At 41.8% G+C, this 20450-nt stretch overlaps 1 protein-coding gene across 5 annotated transcripts; it reads left to right on the top strand.

Annotated features, from left to right (window-relative positions):
• The first annotated feature begins 3116 nt into the window (after positions 1-3116).
• VMA21 (vacuolar ATPase assembly factor VMA21) lies at positions 3117-10423 on the top strand. 5 transcript variants are annotated; one of them, XM_044936542.2, is made up of 4 exons: positions 3117-3357; positions 3503-3763; positions 9494-9603; positions 9842-9949. In XM_044936542.2, the coding sequence occupies exons 2-4, from the start codon at positions 3654-3656 to the stop codon at positions 9928-9930; spliced, it is 309 nt and encodes a 102-aa protein (XP_044792477.1). In that variant the 5' UTR covers positions 3117-3357; positions 3503-3653; the 3' UTR covers positions 9931-9949. The 5 variants fall into 5 exon arrangements, with proteins under 5 accessions (XP_044792477.1, XP_006059732.1, XP_025132901.1 ...); XM_006059670.4 differs by lacking the exon at positions 9842-9949 and adding an exon at positions 10177-10423 and having other exon boundaries at positions 3164-3357; positions 3539-3763; XM_025277116.3 differs by lacking the exon at positions 9842-9949 and adding an exon at positions 10177-10423 and having other exon boundaries at positions 3165-3357.
• Positions 10424-20450: the final 10027 nt, after the last annotated feature.

The following is a 20450-nucleotide window of genomic DNA, read 5'->3' as shown; positions in this document are numbered from 1 at the left end:
TTTACTTACTGGTGCCTCTGTAATGACCATACCACTTGACATGCCATTTCATTCTCATGGCAACAGCTCTGTTTGGGCTCCGCTGCCCTCCAGCTCTTTAGCAGCTGCTGCAGGTAGGAGGTTTCAGTCCTTTCCTGAGTGGCCAGAGGGCTGGCTAATTTCTATCTTTCTCTTACAGTTTCTGAGTTTATGCTACAAGTTCTTTCTCCATCTACTGTGAGATGAGCTCACAGTAAATATTGGTAGAGTGTAAAAGTCAGCAAGAAAAAGAGGTACAGAGGTTTAGCTTATATAAAACACAAATATGCTAATAAGATTAGCCAGGCATTTTGTCCCACCTCAAATCGTATTTATGAATGGTTGTTGACTGAGTTATCACACAACTGCCCCAGAGGCTGCTAATGTGCCAGCCTGGGAGACAGGATTTGAGTGACGTTCCATTAGATAAATGTGTGACTTCTGACAAGTCCCTTCCAGACCAGTTTCCTCATCTGTACAAAGAGGAGCTTAGAATACCGTTATGGGCTGAATTGTGTGCCCCTTTCACCCCAAGTTTGTATGTTGAACTCCTAACCCCTCAGAATGTGACCTTACTTGGAAATAGGGTCAGTGTAATTTTTTAATTACAGTCATACTGGAGTCATACCTTAATTAGGTCATACCGGAGTAGATTGTTGTTGTTTAGTCGATAAGTCATGTCTGACTCTTTACGATCCTATGGACTAAGGCCCTCCAGGCTCCTCTGGCCATGGGATTTCCAAGGCAAGAATACTGGAGTGCGTGGCCATTTCCTTCTTCAGTGGATCTTCCCAACCCAGAGATTGAACCTGAGTCTCCTGCATTGGCAGGTGGATTCTTTATCACTGAGCTGCCAAGGAAGTCCTGGCATTGGAGATATGCAAAGTCGAAAAGCAAATATCCCTCCCCCTTGCATTCATTCTAAGTTTTAAAAGATTTAGTTGGCTAAATATAGCATAGTTTATTTTAGTTTAGTAATAATTTGTGCATTTAATCATGAGTTAACTAGGATTACCTCATCAATGTGATATAATTAGTGCCAAAAATCAAAGGAAGGTGATGTTTTTAAGTAGCTGTTGATCTCTTATGGTGAGTAAATATGTTCAATTCATTAGGTTTTTAAAAATATTAAAAATTGTCAGGACCCCCTTTACTACATTATTTAAAATATAAATTTATTTATTTTAATTGGAGGCTAATTACTTTACAATATTGTATTGGTTTTGCCATACATCAACATGAATCTGCCATGGGTGTACACGTGTTCCCCATCCTGAACCCCCCTCCTGCCTCCCTCCCCATACCATCCCTCTGGGTCATCCCAATGCACCAGCCCCGAGCATCCTGTATTATGCATCAAACCTGGACTGGCGAGTCATTTCACATATGATATTATACATGTTTCAATGCCATTCTCCCAAATCATCCCACCCTTTACCCTCTCCCACAGAGTCCAAAAGACTGTTCTATACATCTGTGTCTCTTTTACTGTCTCACATACAGGGTTATCATTACCATCTTTCTAAATTCCATATATATGCGTTAGTATACTGTATTGGTGTTTTTCTTTCTGGCTTACTTCTCTCTGTATAATAGGCTCCAGTTTCATCCACCTCATTAGAACTGATTCAAAGGTATTCTTTTTAATGGCTGAGTAATACTCCATTGTGTATATGTACCACAGCTTTCTTATCCATTCGTCTGCTGATGGACATCTAGGTTGCTTCCATATCCTGGCTATTATAAACAGTGCTGCGATGAACATTGGGGTACACATGTCTCTTTCCATTCTGGTTTCCTCGGTGTGTATGCCCAGCAGTGGGATTGCTGGGTCGTATGGCAGTTCTATTTCGAGTATTTTAAGGAATCTCCACACTGTTCTCCATAGTGGCTGTACTAGTTTGCATTCCCACCAACAGTGTAAGAGGGTTCCCTTTTTTCCACACCCTCTCCAGCATTTATCGCTTGTAGACTTTTGGATCTCAGCCATTCTGACTGGTGTGAAATGGTACCTCATTGTGGTTTTGATTTGCATTTCTCTGATAATGAGGGATGTTGAGCATCTTTTCACATGTTTGTTAGCCATCTGTATGTCTTTTTTGGAGAAATGTCTATTTAGTTCTTTGACCCATTTTTTGATTGGGTCATTTATTTTTCTGGAGTTGAGCTGTAGGAGTTTCTTGTATATTTTTGAGATTAATTCTTTGTCAGTTGCTTCATTTGCTATTATTTTCTCCCACTCTGAAGGCTGTCTTTTCACCTTGGTTATAGTTTCCTTTGTTGTGCAGAAGCTTTTAATTTTAATTAGGTCCCATTTGTTTATTTTTGCTTTTATTTTCAATATTCTGGGAGGTGGGTCATAGAGGATCCTGCTGTGATTTATGTCGGAGAGTGCCCCCTTTACTATATTTTGGATCCCTAAGGTTTCAGGAACCTCGTCCCAAGGTGATTAGCTAGAGCAAGGGTCCTCACACTTTCCCTGGCAAGGGACAGATAGTAAATACATTAGGCTTTGTGGCCCAGTCTCTGTCACAAATAACTACACAATGCTGACATTGTAACATGAAAGCCGCCATAGGCAATACAAAAGAATGAGCATGGCTGAGTTCCAATAAAATTTTATTAATGGACACCGAAATCTGAATTTCATATAATCTTAACGTGTAGTGAAATACTACTCTTTTGATTTTTTTAACCATCTGAAAGTGGAGAACCCATTCTTAACGCACACCTTGTAGAAAAACAGGTGGCAGACATGCTATAGGTATTTGGCAGACTGGCCACAGTTTGCCAACCCACAAGCTAGAGTCTCTCTAATACTACTGTAGTTCTGGCTTTAGGCGGTTCTTACAACCCCAAGGGTCTAGATGAGGCCCAGAGAGTGATTACAATTTTAGTACTTAGAACACAAAGCCCGGGCTTCCTGCTTTCCAGTCCATGGCCCCTAACGCGGCTCTAAGCTGTTGGTTTAGTCATGATTTCAGATGCGGTCTTTGTATCCATTCGGTGCAGAAAATAGATATGTGGTCAGTGGCCTTTTCCAGGCGTTGACCATGTAAGGGCTGTCCTCTTATTAGCAGCCAGCGGCAACCTAATTTTGTCAAGCCTGACCCTAGGCTCATGCACCCTTTTCGTTTATACTTCTCTCCAGTTGTTCAGCCCTGGAGGCCCATCTGTCCCTTACTATTTGAGTCCTGTTGTCTCATTGGCAGCTTTCTGAGCAGCTGCAAAATGTTTTTAACTTTAGGTGGAAGTTAGGATCACCAGCGTCTGGCCTGGAACAGTCACTCTCAGCAAGAGCTCTTTCAGCTCTGACATTCCCTAGCTTGACAGACTCGGGTGAGTGCTAAACTAACTCCTCCCAGCTTCCCAAGGCTGGACTTTCACTGCGGGCAATAATTAATGAGGCGTTTACTCAAGGGCTGGGGAATAATGTGCACTGCTTTTTTGTGTTGTTGTCGTCGGAAACTGCTTGGTTGCCTAGCACCCCAGTCGTCCTCCTGGTCGTCCTTCCTCGCAGATCATCTGTTCCAGCCGCCTCACAACCACAGATCGGCGGCAGGGGCCGGAACGGAGACGAGAGCTGCTCGCGCGCGCTCAGGGGGCGGCCGCAGCACCGCCCTCCCCGGAGGACAATGCTGCGAGGCAAGTCCCGGCTCAACGTGGAGTGGCTGGGCTACTCGCCCGGCCTGCTCCTGGAGCGCAGGCCGCTCCTGGCAGGGCGTACGCCCCGCAGCCCTGGCCGGTAAGTCACACGCAGGCTCCCAACCGCGCCTGCGCCCGCCGCCGCCGCCGCCGCCGCCACCGGGCGTCACCTGGGCGCCGCGCCTGCGCGCTGCGGCCCACAGCCCGGCACTCGCCGGCACTTCCGGCGTGGCCCGCCTGGACCGGTCGCCCGCCTAGCCGTCCGAGCGCGACTGGGGAGCCCAGCCGGCGTCTGAGCGTCTGAGCTGCGGCCGTGGCGACGCCATGGAGCGCCTTGATAAAGCGGCGCTGAACGCGCTGCAGCCGTCCGACTTCAGGTAGTCCGGAGCGAGCCGGAGCCAGGCGGGGGCCTAGAGCACCAGGCGGACTGGCCCGGGCCGGGGGCGGGGCGAGAGGGAAAGCCCGGGCCGACCGGTGGGTGGGCATGAGGTCAGGACCCTCGGGGCTGGGGTTGAGGGCTAGAGGAGGAGGGGGGAAGCAGGTTGGGCCCTGCATCGTCTGCACGCCGGGCCCCTACCCTTCCCTCGGGAGCGGAGCGAGGGACCCGGGGTCATGGTGGCTAGGTGGGCGGGTTCTTCAGCTCTTGTTTCTGGCCTAGCACTTCTTTCTCTGTTGTCTGTATTGCGATCTTGCTGTCTGCAGCCTTTCTCCCCACTGCAGGGTGAGCTCCCTGAGGACAGGAACCGGGCCTACTCCATCTCCGGGTTCCCTGCAGGGCCCACATTGTCAGGGCTTAATAAATGTTTGCTGCACGAGTGAACGAATGGAAGGGACAAAGGGCCGCCCCGGGTTTGAGTCTACTTCACTCAGGGAGTCAGCAGAATGGGGGCTGGTGGCTGAGTAGGAGGAACCTGAGGAAAGAGCAGGTGGTCCTTGTGGACTAGCCTGGCCCATTATACCTCTAGAGGTCAGAGGGTGGGAAGGATTTAGCTACCATTCAGTGTGTGTGCTCCAGGCCCAGCTTAGGTGCTTTGTTACATGCCTGTGTGTTAGTCATTCAGTCGTGTCTGACTCTTTGCAACCCATGGACTGTGGCCCGCCAGGCTCCTCTGTCCATGGGATTTTCCAGGCAAGAAGTACTGGAGTGGGTTGCCATTTCCTTTCTGTAGGAGATCTTCCCAACCCAAGGATCGAACCCACGTCTCCTGTGTCTCCTGCCTTGCAGGCAGGTTCTTTACCCGTTTTGTTAACATACATTATCAGAATTTTAAAAGTGCTTAGTTTGCTACTTGTTTAAAAACAATGAAGTTGACTCAGGATAAGTGGCTTGTGCAAGATCACAGGATTACCTCGCACAATTAGTAAGTGTTGAAAGCTAGCAGTTGTCCAAGCCCACGATCTTTGGAGCCCCCGTGATCTTTTTCACTCTCACAATGGCGATGTAGGTGGTTTTTTTTTTTAAATTACTGTTTATTAGTGAGGCCTCCAACAAATATTTATATTAAGTATACTTAAAATACAGCGTACGCCTCCTAGACTGATTTTAGTGTTTCTGCATGGAATTTGCAGTGAAATCTACTTGCAGTATAGGCCTTGCCATAAAGGGGAACATGGTAAGCTTCATCTGCTTCATCTGCTTAGTGTTTCCTGCAGAAGTTTATCTGAAGTGGGTAAACTCTAGATGGTTCTCAGAGTGGGGGCACAATCCTCAATTATTTGTGTGAGGCTAGTTCTAACTCTAAATGTTCGAATTCTTCCTAAGAAGGCTCAGAGACACATAGGATAAATTAGTTGAATGACCTCAGTTGCTTTGTTTTGGAATACCTCACCAGGTTATACCCAAGCTGGCTTGTGCCAGCAGAACCACTGGCTGTAGTGGGCTGTGGCTGGAAGCCAAGGAGAAAATGTCATATAAACACTGGAGGAAGTTTGAAAACTAGTTTTCAAAAGTTTGTATCCTTAACTTTGTCCTTAGTCCTGTATTTGAGAGACTGAAAGTCAAATTTTGGGGGCTTAAGATAGAGAGGTAAGAAGGAATTGAAGACAAGCAGCAAGTTGTTGAGATATGCTCTATGTAGAATGTGTGGGCTTAGAAATGAACATGCAGAAAAGATTGTGTTTGGGTGGTGGGATCGTAAGTGATTTTGTGTGCTTTAAAACATGATATTATATTCTCTTTTCAGTAACAAACTTTTCTCAAAGTCAGGCCAGATAATTGATATTCAAGAGATAAAGAACAGATGAACTGGTTAACCTTCCCTTTCTCTAGATTCTCAAGCTTTGTTTCTTTATCAGATTAGATGATCTGAACTTTGCACACCAAAAACACAAACACTGTGAAGGCCAAGTTTTTTGGGGGGTCGGTCCACAAAAGAATTGGCCAAATACTGACTTCTTGTATGTATGTATGTATTTTTAAATTTTTTTACACAATTTTTAAAGGTTACACTCCATTTATAGTTACTGCAAAATTTTGGCTATATTCCCTGGCCTGTCTCCACAGTATTTTGTACCTCACACTCCCCTCCCCCGTATTGCCCCTCCCAACCCTCCCCACTGGTAATCACTAAGGTTGTTCTCTTTATCTGTGAATCTGCTTCTTTTTGTTACATTCCCTGGTTTGTTGTATTTTTTAGATTCCACATATAAGCGATATCATACAGTATTTGCCTTTCTCTGCCTGGCTTATTTCACTTAGTATAATGCCCTTTAAGTCTGTCCATGTTGCTGGAAATGGCACATTTATTCTTTTTTATGACTGAGTAGTATTCCATCGTATGTATTATGCATGTGTGTGTGTATTGCATCTCCTTTGTTCATCTGTTGATGGACACGTGGGTTGCTTCTGTATCTTGGCAATTGTAAATAATCCTGCTGTGAACACTAGAGTGCATGTATCTTTTCAAATTAGTGTTTTTTGTATTCTGTGGACATGATTTTTTTTGTATTTTTCTAGAACTACAGACACTCATTCTTGATGAAGATAAATTTTCTAAAAATTTTCTATTAGGAAACAGTGCAAGGAAGCTTAGGTATATTAGATGAGAATTGTATATCTCAGTGATCACTAAAGTGAGATGTATTAAAAGATGTTTCCTTGAAGTATGGAAAGAAAACAGATTTCTACATTAATTTTTTTAACCTTAACATTTTTAGTATCTGTTTTTCCTTGTTTTTGTATTTTAAAGACTCCATGACTAATATGTGTATATGCCTATATGGGGGTATGCGACTTCACTTTCACTTTTCACTTTCATGCATTGGAGAAGGAAATGGCAACCCACTCCAGTGTTCTTGCCTGGAGAATCCCAGGGACGGGGGAGCGTGGTGGGCTGCCGTCTGTGGGGTCGCACAGAGTCAGACACGACTGAAGCGACTTAGCAGCAGCAGCAGCTCAAAACTTTAATGATGGATCACACAGTCAAAAAAGTTTGTAGACCATTGGTGTAAACTTAAGATGTTCCCTTTCTTTCTGGGCTGCCAGAAGCCTCCCACCCTGTAATGGTATACACACAATTATAAGAATTCCTTTGCCTGGATTTTCTAGGGGTACAAAGCAATGTGTACCTCTGGGTACACATTGGACTGTCTGGGACACAAGCTGTTATGTTAGGTGCTATAATAACAGGCATGAAGTGTGTCCCAGAGCAGTGAATCGTTCCAGCTGGCATAATCAGGAAAGCTGCCTAGAGGAGAGGCAGCTTATTATTTTGAAAGGACCTTGATGGTTGGGCTGTATTCTTCATAGAGATGTAGATAAAAACTGGAACCTCTTGCTGAGGATTACCAGGAAAAATTAAGTTCAAGTGTTGACTATGAACATAAATTTAGACATGTGTTAAGGTTATAGAGGAGCAACACTTGCCACCCCAAAATGTCTCTTTGATGTGCAGATTACTTCAAACTGAAAACCGTCAAGGCCCCAGAGACTCAGGAAGAAGCTTTAAGCTTCCCCTTAATTGCCTGAAAAAATTTAGACAGAGGGCCTGTTCCTGGAAGAGAGCTGTCACCAGAGATATTTGCAAAGAATATGGGCTAGGTGTGGTGGGGTCGGGGGACAGGGCATAGAAACCAGAGACTGCTCTGGGTCCCATAGACTCTACATGGCCTAGGAAACACTTGTTGACCAAACATCTGCTTTTCCATCTCCATGTGTATTGTCTTCTTCCTGTTTGAAGTCCCAAACCCCTACCTACAGCATCATCTTTTGTCTTTACCTGAAGACAATATTTAAGGCGAGGGTTTTGGCCATTTGGCAAGTTACTCAGTTCTCCTGGGTCTCTTCCGTGTATACATGTTTTTAAACTTTGTTTGATTTTCTCCTGTTAATCTGTCTCGTGTCCGTTTAATTCTTAGACCAGCCACAAAGAACCTAGACAGTAGAGGAAAATTTCTTTATCCCTGACAAGGTAGTGTGAGAGTGGTTAGATTTAAGGGAAAAGGGACCTTTAATCTACAGGATAAAAGCCCATAGGATAAAAGCTTACTGCTTTTAAACATAATGGTTACGGTGATATGGATGAGGGGTGTGTGTGTGTGTGTGTGTGTGTGTCCAGGGTTGCTGGAAGCTTACTACAGCTTCACTGTCAGAAGTGTTATCATTTGTGATGATGCATGGGGCCAATGTTGACATATATCTACTTATTGAAAAGTGGCTAAAACAACATTAAGGAATATTTGAAAGTGGGAAAGTTACTTTATTATTGTGTATTAATCTGGAGTCCTTTTTCATGTGCACACCTTTTGAATATAATTGAAATAGTATACGTCTATACTGTTGGCAGAGTTTTTCTGAAAAGGACCAGATAGTAAATGTTTTAGATTTTGAGGGTCATGTGGTCTGGCACCACTACTACGCTCTGTCTCTGTATCTCCCTGGAGTCTTAGGTGATGCATAAACAAGTGGGTGTGGCTGTATGCCAGTTACACTTTATTTACAGAAGTAGGCAAGGGGCCTTTCAGGGCTTATTTGGCAGACCGCTGATACACATAAAAGCAGTGTAATCTGCCTTGTTGATTTTTCACATAGATATTTACTGAATAATTGTCAAAATAAATTTTAATGGTTCCCTAGTGATAAGCATCATTTGTGAAATCATTTCTCCTTTATTGGACGCTTTTATGTTACCCATTGTTACTGTTTTAAGTAGCCATTTATCTAACTTGTTTTTCTTTAATAGTATGATTTTAGAAGCTTGATTACATTCTTCAGAATCATTTTATTGTATTCTGGAACAAAACTTTCCCATTGGAATATTTCCATTGATTTTAAAAGTCTATGAGCGATACAATGCACGAAACATAAAGTGTTTTGATATCAAACTTTTAATGCATCCATGCTGTGTGAAGACCATTTAAGTTGTACTCTCGCTACTTAATTACAAAGAAATTTGAGCAAAGTTTCCTTCAGCTGCATCCAAATTGCTCTGGGCTCCTTTGTCTTTGGAGAGTCTCATACCTTGTCTGTACTGTGTTCAGCTAGCCACTGATAGGATGCTTTGTGAAGGAACCTCATTAGTTGTTTTCTGTGTATCTTCTGCCTTGCTACCTCCATTGTGAATTCTGTAAATCGTGTATATTTGCATAGCACTTGGAAGATTCCAAACCACTTTTTGCACTTTACACTTCTTTTCACACTGGGTCTGCCACTGGATCTCTAGGCTATTCGAATTTTGAGTCCCTGGCACTGCTCTTCTTCTGGCCACTGTTTTCTAGGCAAGGGCAAGGTTCCCAGCATCTTTTCTGTTGGTATTTATAGCATTTATGAACACAAGAATAGTTTGAAATGGCTTTGCAGGCTCTGATTTTCTCTTTGTTTACTTTTTTCCAGAAATGAAAGTTCATTAGCATCCACTCTGAAGACGCTCCTGTTCTTCACAGCTTTAATGATCACTGTACCTATTGGGTTATATTTCACAACTAAATCTTACGTTTTTGAAGGTAATCCTAGACATAAAACAAGACATTTTCACCCTTAACTATATATGAGATTCTATGCTCTCACGATCTCTTTATATCTGAAAACTGGATATTAATTTGACTTGCTTCTGTTTTCAAAAATCCCATTGCTCATAATGAATCTTCATGAAATGAATTTTTCATCACTCAGTTATTTGTTTGACATTGTATTGGTTTATGGTTTTCTGTGCGATAGCTTGCAGATCCTTTCTTTTAACAGCCCCTGGAGAGCGAGAGTTGGTTGACATGGGAGGAGGACTTTGGGGGAATGTACCCTTGCTGGCAGACATTGGAAGGAAGAGAAAATAAAGCCTTCTTTATTATGTCAGAGTCCTTAGATGAAGTGATTTATTGTGGTTGTCATTGAAAATAATGTTCTTCATGTGTAGAAGGTATTCACATCTTTACATGAATACTTGATTTATCACCACACAAAGTATTCCTTTTTAATTGTCTGACTAGTTCAATAAATATATAGCTAATAAAAATAATATGTTTTGATTTTTATATTTTTATATATTTTGGAATAAAATGGAAACTTTTTTCTCTTGATAGGCGCCTTTGGGATGTCCAATAGGGACAGCTATTTTTATGCTGCTATCGTTGCAGTGGTCGCCGTCCACGTGGTGCTGGCCCTCTTTGTTTATGTGGCCTGGAATGAAGGCTCACGGCAGTGGCGTGAAGGCAAACAGGATTAAAGTGAACATTACCTTTTGATAGTGTTAAATTGATTTTTTAAAATGGTAAATCGATCTGGGATATTGATGATTTCAATAAAGTTGTAAGAACTTGTTAAAATCAATCTTGAGGAGTCACATTTGTCCAGTGTAAACTTTGGTTCTTCTAAAACAATGCCTTGTATCATCAGTTTTAATTGTCTGAGTCTCTCATTTGCAAATGAGAATTTGGAAAAGCTAAATTGGTTATAAATAAGTATGTGAAATTAATTATGCATAATTCTGGGAAGAATTTGATTATCTTACAACAAAAAATGTTTTATAGCATTTTGTCTTTTAGTTGGCTTTGTTTTACGCTCTGGTTGTATTCAGATGTATATAGTGGAGCAAATCTAAATTTTATTTTTCACTGGAACACTTTTCCTGACTATCATGAAAATAGGAAGTCATTAGATTTTGGGTTGTAAATGCCTGTTGAAAATTGCTTAAATTGTGGACACTGGAATTAATCTGAGTGTCACTGAGAAATTTTGCATAAAGTAGTAGTAATCCCTAGTCAATAGAAATCTTTCATTACATTATTTCATGGGGAAACTAGGTTGAATCACAGCCATTCATGTAAAAGGACTGGGTTTATTAAAGAATGCAGATAGCAAAGCAGAGAGCTAGCTGCCTGGGCACCTGGCCTGCTCCCTAAAGGCCTCTTACAGGCCAGCCGCCTCCTTTCAGAGAAGCTCTTTAATGGTCTGCTTTGCTCTGTCACTCAACAAGGAACTTACACTTTAATTATGAGGTTGTGTAAACTCGGTTTTTCCTACTTTTAAATAATGTATATGAAAGAATTTACATTTAAATATGTTCATTTTTGCATACTTACAGAGTATAAACAATCACGAAAATCAATTATTTTTATCACCCAGGAAGTATTCTTGGAATTTTTAATCAGTGCTATTATGTCCCACATATATATAGATAATCCTTGAGGTCCTTTCTGATAGAAAAAGACCCTGTTTTTTAGTATCCTTGGTCTGTGTTCTTTTCAACCACTTGGTACTATTTGTGTGTAATCTAAAAACACGCAGGGAAAAATGCATCTTAAAACAGGAAGAAAATGTTAATTCCCTGTAGTGTGGCCACCTGGAGATAATCACTGTTTTGGTTTACATCCCTGTGCATTTCTGAATGCTAGTTTGATATACAGTAAAAGTTTGGTTTAAGTTCAGAATCGGCCAATTTTATCTGGTGTCTATTTGCATTTTTTCAGAGGAGTGATTATTGGATGTTTTCTTAAACAGCACATTCTACCTTTACTCGTTTAACTAGATATTTCATTGTATGTATCTCTGTCATTAATAATTCCTCATACAACGGCCCTTGCTGTGAGTGTTTGCCATCATGGATTTTGTTAGTTCCCCTCTACTTTTGGATGTCATGGAATTGGACTTAAGGAGCAGAGACGTAGTTAGGCATAAAAACCAAGAAGCCTTTTGTGTTTAATTGCCAAGAAAAAACAAAATGATTATTGTAGGACTATTTTTTATTCCTGCTTATAGTTAAATGTTATTTGCAGTTTAAATGTCTTAAGTAGTTATTCTGAATGGAACATGGTTTCTTAAAAAGATTACAGTTTTGGTATACAGTTGCACAAATTTAATATGAAATTGTCAAATTCTCCAGTTTGAATCTAATGTACTATAAGGTAGATTTCTAGATGGTCCCCTCTTTAGATGTCTTGTTGTACTTAGAATTTGTCCACTTAATTTCTTTTTCTATAATGCCAAGATTTTTCTTGTACTTTTGGAATCTTATGCTATTTTTAAAATATTGATGTCCCGTGTTGGATTATTTTGTTTGATTTCAGACATTTGCTGAGTAGATAATATGGGTGTTTTTTGCAAGTATTTAAACTAGGGATTCATGCAAAAACAGGGTAATTTCCTCTTGGAACTAGTACCAAGCGTTTGAAAGTTAGACTTGGATGCTAAGGTTGATATATGGAATTATTACAATAAAAACTTGCTTTCAAACCAGTTAATATTTTCTTAAGGTTTTAACTGTTAACTCACTAGTTTGCTGCTGTTGAAATAATACGGTGTATGACAAATAGATTTATTTTTCAAGATGTCTTAGTGATTTCCTCTTGTACAATGTACATACTTCAGGATGTATAGAAAGAAAAGCTACAATTGAGCACTTATATAAATATTATAAGGTAGGACTATGTTCACTATTGTTTGAAAATGGATTGTAAGGATAACCTCAATTAGGGGTCTGAACTTGAAGTGTCAGTACAGGCTACTGATTTAACACATGACCTTCACCTCACCTTACCTCCCATTTTGCCTCCCAGAATATAATCTCTTTTCTCATAGACTAAAAAATAGTCTGCTGTAGAATGCATCTGATGTCATTAGCTCTTCAAGTGGATCCCATTTTACAAGTGAATTCACTTTTGAGTTGTTACTGAAGAAATTTAAACCTTCCGTTAAAAACAATAACAACAACCAACTTGCATTTCATGGGAATCTAACAGAAATATATTGTAAGGTTATTTTCATCATAAAGATCTCATCAACTTTGCCCCCAAAGCAACTACTTGACTTGTTTGGTGTTTTCCATTTTCATATAAATTTTATATATACAGCTAGTGTACCCAAGGACACCAGTAAAAGCAGTTAGATGAGTGTACCCAAGGAAAGATGAAAGGTACATGAGAATTTATATCCTGTTTTAAATGTATCTAGTGTATATTTCTTGTCTCCAGACAAGTTCATGCTTGTTCTTTTACTTATGCTCAAGTGAAGTTGTAGACTGTTGGGCCCATTTTATAAATAAAATTGTCACTTGTTAGGTCAGCAGCCGGAGAAGGCAGTGGCAACCCACTCCAGTACTCTTGCCTGGAAAATCCCATGGATGGAGGGGCCTGGTAGGCTGCAGTCCATGGGGTTGCTAGGAGTCGGACACGACTGAGCGACTTCACTTTCACTTTTCACTTTCATGCATTGGAGAAGGAAATGGCAACCCACTCCAGTGTTCTTGCCTGGAGAATCCCAGGGACGGAGAGCCTGGTGGGCTGCCGTCGGGGGTCGCACAGAGTCGGATACGACTGAAGCGACTTAGCAGCAGTAGCAGCAGCAGGTCAGCAGCAGATATCTCCGCTGTCAGGCACTCTGCTCCATCAGAAGAGTACAACTTTATTAACTTAGACTCTACTCTTATATTTAAGATTGTTTTTGCAAGAGCTGGACTGAAGCAGCGTATTCACAACTTGACAAGATTTCTTTTTCCTTTTTGCAGGGGGAAAAGGGTCACCTGAGAAAATAAATTATTTTCAGGGACTTTGGGATCCTAATGATATATATTACATGTAACAGATGAACAGATTAATCCTTTATATATTCATTAAAATAGTCTGGAATTCCTCAGCTTACCATCACTCCTGGCCATACTTTCCTTGCCTGTTTGTTTGCTATGTGTATTTGAAAGTAATATCTGCATTCCTTTGAAGATGTTCTATAGGTCATATTTGTCAGTTACACAGACTAGTCTTCCTTTTTCTCAAGTTCAGTGAAATCTCACTGAACAGTAATAATAGCAATAGCTAACATCTGCACAGCACCTTACAGTTTGCAAAGAACGTTCACATATTCTTGTTTTTTTTTGCTTAGTGAACCTGTTACCAGATGTCCTGACCTTGATGATAAAAGTGTTAGGAGCTTTAGAGTCACTGAATATGCTGTAGTCTTGAATAGTGCCCTGACAAGGGGCAGAGTTTAGATGCGCTACCTTAAAAGCTGCGTGTAATTATCAAAATGGGGGGGCTTGAGTTCTTTAGCCACTTGAATCAGATTTACTTTTGTAAGTGATGCTTTTCTAACTGATATCTGGATGGGTTTTGTATTCGTTGTATTCTAACCTGTAATTTGTATAAATTTACCATCTGTTGTCATTAAAAAAATGTTCATAATGCCACCTTGATGTCTCTTCGTTCAATTAATGGTATATTAACCTCTTCAGTTTTTTACATTTGTTTACCTCTCTGTTTATACCATATCAGATATGAACAGAGCTGTCAAGGGTAAGCTTTTGTGCAGGAAATGTAGGCCAGAGGTGTTCAAGCGGGTGGGGCCGTGGGGGATGCTGAGACAGGAAGGGTTGTGATGGGCCCATGAGAATTGGTGGAGCAGTGGGGGAAAGACAGCAGCTCCTTGCCTTGTGGGTTAAGAAAATTCATTTGGGAGTGAATGGGCTTCAAATACCACCGAAGGAGTGAGGTTGGGAAATACTTGTGGCTACTTTAATTTATTAGACAGGGGTAGTCAGTTCCTGGCGATGCCCAGCATGCCACCCCCTCATGCCAGTGCCCTGTTGCTCGGTCCTCTAGGCCACTTGTTGGTTGTACAGTTGACACTTGAACAACACGGGTTCGGACCGCGTGGGTCCACTTATGCATGGATTTTCTCAGTACTGAATACTACAGCGCTGAACACTCAGAGGTTGGTTGAAGCTGCAGATGGGGAACCGCAGGTGGGGAGTGTGGAGCTAAAGGATTTTCCACTGAGGGGAGGGTCCAGTCCCTAATCTTCATTGGTTCAAGGGTCACCTGTACTCATTCCAGCTGCTTCCTGTGCTTTGGAGAGTTCCAGCTAGTTCTCATTAATAATACCCACTCCAAAAAAGATTTGAGACATCTGCATATCCAAATGTACAGGTTACATACAATTGTATTTATATACAGAAGTATGCGATGTAAAATATGCTGTGAGCTCAGGAGACAGAAACCACTGGAATCTCCTTGTGGGATTTACTGCCCAGACCTAACCCTGGCCTGAGTCAGAACCTCAGGAGAGTGGGGGAAATACATACTTAAAACAGGTTGTGCTCTGATGCAGACAGCTTGAAACCACCACTGGACACAGAATTATACATGTATGCTTTCAATGCTGGACTTGATGCTTGTATAAAGCAGGCCTGAAGTAGCAGGCACTTTATTAGGCAAAGGTAGAATCCTGTGTAATGCTATATTGAAGGTTTAGTTTACAATCAGAATTTATGGGGTCCTTGACCATATTGACTTCACTTCACTACTAATGAATTATGTTAACTGAAAACTGGTGTACAGGAAACAGCCCACTTGGAGACAGCGTTGGCACGCTGAGAAATGGCCACTGTGCTCCTCTGGTGCCTTCCCCTCATTTAGAATCCTCACTACTGTGGTCTTAGGCGAGAGGCAAAAACCTAACCTAGGAACTTCAGTGAATTTGGTCTCAATGGTAAAGGAAGCCATTGAGAAAAACCAAAGAAGTGGTTTCCTAGGCATATCTGCTCCATTAATAGTATGATACCCCTCCCCCCAAATATTTTCCCTCTCACCACTGACATCATTCCAGTTCATCTGACACACATCCTGCTGTTCCGCCCATTAAAGATGCATTTAGGTTAACCCTCAGAAAATGCAGGATTTGGGTGGAGAGAAGCTCACCCCCTTGCCCCTCAGTTGACATGTCCTTTCAGGGGACCATCAGGCTGCCTTGAGGGAATGGATGCTAGAAATGAAACTTCTGTATCTTTCTGCTTCTCACTGTCTTCCCTGCAACTGCCTGGGTCTGGACCAGCTTCACTCCCTGCCTGCTGCCTCTAACTGCTATTGGCTGCTCTTCTTGCTTCTGTAGTCATTTCAACACAGAGAAGCTAGAAGGTTTCCTCCTCTAAAAATCTTCGATCAGGCATGCCATACCTCTGCTCAAAATCCTCCAAATAGCTCCCAGTTTCCCCCAGAGTAATATCCCAGCTCCATGCATAGCCTACAAGCAAGGCCTCTGCCCTTTGTTTCATTGGCTCCCCCTTGCTCAGCTTTGGGCAGCCTGTGGGACCACTTTCCCTTTACCAGATCTTCCCTGCTTGCTCCCATCTTACAGCTTTGCATTAACTCTTTACTCTGCCCTATATCTTCCCAGGGCTGGCTCCTCCTCACTCTTCAGGTCTCAACTCTCCTGTCTCCTCCCTAGAGAGGCCTCCTAATTGAAAGACACAACTCCCACATCACTCTCACAGCACAAAACTTTGATTGAAATGATCTTATTTATTATCTACCTCTCTCCCTGAAAGCATAAGCTCAGGAGAGTAGGCACTATCTTCTTCACCACTGAATCCCCAGGGCCTGCCTCTGGTTTTAGTAAGGATATTCTTTGTCAACGGCAAGTAACTGAAAATGAGGTTCAAATAATGGAAAAGGCCAGCGATGGGGCTAATCCACTGGCACAGTTTAATCAGGTTGCCTGCTCCATTTCTCTGTGATTCTCTATGCATATCCTTCTCAGTGCGTTGGCGACATCCTCAGGTTTCCCTCCCTCATGAGGACAAAATGATTGTAGCCATTCCTGGGCTTCACCAGCACACCGCTGACAGTCATCAAACCTGCGAACAACCCTCTGGGCTTTACTCTGGACTAACTCAGGTAAAACCATCAGTGAAACGATCACTTTGGTCATGCAGTGCCAAGCATTGGTGAGTCTGTGCCTGGACAAGTGCCCAGTCCCAAACCAATCACTTGGAGATGATGCTGCTTAACTCAGGCCACTCAGTGCCCACCCCTGGGAGAGGTTTGATGGGGTGGGGGTGGTGGGGTTTGATGCTGGTAAGGCTCCCAGCAATGTTGGCTGCAGAGTTCCACCAATTTCTTAACTGGATGAGGCAATGCACAAGTTCAGGTCTGGCGCATTAACATGCACAAAAACAAAGAATGGCGGGGAGGTGGGCGGGAGACTCAAAAAGAAGGGGATTTATTCTAGAACATCGTATGGAAAAACCTGAATGAACTTTTTGGCCAACCTTATATGCATATATACAGCTGATTCACTTTGTTGTACAGCAGGAACTGACACGACATTGTAAAGCAAATACACCCCAATTATAATTTTTTTAAAGCAGAATGAGAGTAGAAACAGAATCTGATTTTCTCAGCTATGTGTAAACTATACAAATATATATTTAAAAGAAAAATACATGTGGCATAGCCAGACTTTGTTATTTTAAAAATATTCACATTAGAAAATGAAAATGTTTTGGGGCTGTGAAAAATGAAGTCTGTTCACATTTCTCTATTCCATTTCTTTTCAAAAAAATTGGATGTAGGACAGATTGAGAGTATTGTGCCTCTTTTCTCCCTAGTATTTCTACTGCTCTTAGATAGAGACAGTCCTCATCCTCCACACTTTGCTCACTCTTCACTCCCAGTCCACTTTGATCCCAACTTGAATCGCTCAGTCATATCCAACTCTTTGCAACCCCATGGACTAGACAGTCCATGGAATTTTCCAGGCCAGAATACTGGAGTGGGTAGCCTTCCCCTTCTCCAGGGGATCTTCCCAACCTGGGGAGTGAACCCAGGTCTCCTGCATTGCAGGTGGATTCTTTACCAGCTGCACTAGAAGGGAAGCCCAAGAATAATGGAGTGGGTAGCCTATCCCTTCTCCAGGGGATCTTCCCGACCCAGGAATCAAACCAGGGCCTCCTGCATTGCAGGCGGATTCTTTACCAACTGAGCTATCAGGGAAGCCGCAACTAGAATTAAGATTACATAAAAATTGAGTGACCAATAAAATAAACACAAATAAATAAAAGGTGAGTGGGAAAGAAATAGAAAGCTTGGTAAAATGAGACAAGCAAGAGAAGTTAACCAAGTTCTGACTAACATGGCAAAAGGAGTCAATGGGGAAGGCCACCTGCACTAGGCTGAATTCTAAGATACCCCTCAGAGCCCCATCCCCTGTATACATGCTTGTGTAGTCCCTTCCCCTTGGACTTGAATGAAACCTGCAAATATGGTGGGGGAGTAGCTCCCTTGATGGGGCTACTGTATTAGTTTGCTCAGGCTACCATAAAGTACTGCAGACCAGGCAGCTTCAACAATTGGAAGTTTATCTTTTTACAGTTCTGGAGGCTAGAAAGCAGAGATCCAGGTGTTGGCAGGGCTGGTTCCTTCTGAGGTCTCTCTCCTTAACTTACAGGCGGCTGTCTTCTCCCTGTGCCTTCACATGCTCTTCCCTATGTGGGTGTCTGTGTCATCATCTCTTATTTTAAGGACACCAGCTATATTGGATTAGGGCTCATCCTAATGACATCATTTTAACTCAATCATCTCCCAAAGACCCTGTCTCCAAACCTAGCTATATTCTGAGGTTCCAGGAATTAGGATAGCAACATGTGAAGTTAAGGGGAACACATTTCAGCCTGTAACAGTTATGCTGTATCTCTCATGGGCAGAATAATGTTCACATGTTAATCCCAGGAACCTGTGTGTTACCTGACTTGGGCAATGCAGACTTAAAAGTGAAGATGAAACGAAGGTTGCTATTTAGCTGACCTTAAGAAGGGGAGAGTATCAAGATTTATCTGGGTGGGCCCAATGTTATCACACAGGTACCCCTAAGATACATTCACTTACTAGTTCCTAGAATCTGTGAATGTTACCTTAAATGGCAAAAGAGTGGAACTTACCTTATATGAGGAAAGATGGGATTAAATGTAGGATCTTGAGAGGATATCCTGGTGGGATCATCTTTGCTAATGCCTGACAACCTAAATACCATCACATGTATCTTTATAAGAAGGAGGCAGAGGGAGTTTGAAACAAACCCATACAGAGGAGAAGCCATGTGAAGACAGAGGCAGAGATTAGAGTGATGTGGCCACAAACTAAGGAAGCCTGCACCCACCAGAAGCTGGGAGAGGCTTCTCGAAACACCCGCCTCCCAGTGGCGGGCTTAAGAGAATTCAGGGGGATCTTCAAGACTTGGTTCTCAACGGCCTGACTCCCACCCTCGGTTTCTGCTGTGGGTGGGCTTTTGTGATCTGTGCATTTCTGTGTTATTTTAAAAATATGCACAAGAAAATGAAAATGTTTTGGGGCTGTGAAAAATGAAGTCTGTTCACATTCCTGCGTTCCATCTGCAGGTGGATACCACAGCAAGCAATTTTCCTTACACTCTTGTTTGCCCAGTGCCCTGCCCTGTGTCTGACACAGAGTACGTGTCCAGTGCATATGTTAGGTGAATGAATGTCATTCCATATTATATGCCTTTTAAGAATCCTTTCTAGTGAGTTCCACATTTATATATTGTTTCTATATATATATATATATATATATATATATATATATATTTATATGTTCCACTATATATATATATAGAAACAGTATATATATTGTGGAATATATAAATATTCCACATTTATATATTATATATATATATATATTTTTTTTTTTTGAGCCCCTGAAGCAGCTGAATCTGCCATAGAAGGGGAGTCCTGGGTGGGGGCAGGTGCAGCCCTGCCAAGGACTTAACCCACATGAGTGGCAGGGAAACTGCCAGAATATGGCCCCATGTTGTTGTTCAGTCACTAAATCATGCCCGACTCTCTATGACCCTACAGACTGCAGCAAACCAGGCCTCCCTGTCCCTCACTGTCTCCCAGAGTTTGCCCAAGTTCATGTTCATTGAGTTGGTGATATCTGCCCTCAATATGACGTTTGCTGCAGAATGTACATTATTCATGTTTGATATCATCTGAAACGATTCTTTGATGTCAGAAACAGATGTAGTTTTCATTCTAGAAGGTATTTATTCTTTCTGTTAACCCAGTGCGTTTTAAAAGTTCAATTTGTGACAATTCCATAATAATAAGTGATAATTTTTATGTTCTCATCTGTTTCATTAAGCTTTGGTTTTACTAATTTACTTTGCTTTTAGTAGTAATTACTCACTTCCTTATAATAACCTTCAGATGACTTGATGATTATGCCCAATCCAAGAGGTTAACCACTAGAGTGGCTATTTCAGCACGACCTCTCTAACCAGAAATGACAGATGTTTTAATCATCACACTGAACTCAAGGAACAAGCTTCTTCAATCCTGGTCACATGTTAAAATGTATGTAATTGTTTTAACAAAATAAGCATTAGAATATTGAATATTTAATTATTTTCATAGTGAATATGCAATGTGGTTTTTGGTGCCTAAAGAGATCTTCTCTCTGTACCAAGTATTAGCTTCTTTGGGGGTGAAGTCATTATCTTTCATGTTCCAAAGAATATATAGTAGATTTTCTGAGAATCTATCAGACTGTCCCTTGTAAACTGGCCCAATGGGGTA

The sequence above is a fragment of the Bubalus bubalis genome, chromosome X, assembly GCF_019923935.1.
Source record: "Bubalus bubalis isolate 160015118507 breed Murrah chromosome X, NDDB_SH_1, whole genome shotgun sequence".
NCBI lineage: Eukaryota > Metazoa > Chordata > Mammalia > Artiodactyla > Bovidae > Bubalus > Bubalus bubalis.
This window is presented reverse-complemented; position numbering and strand designations above follow the sequence as displayed.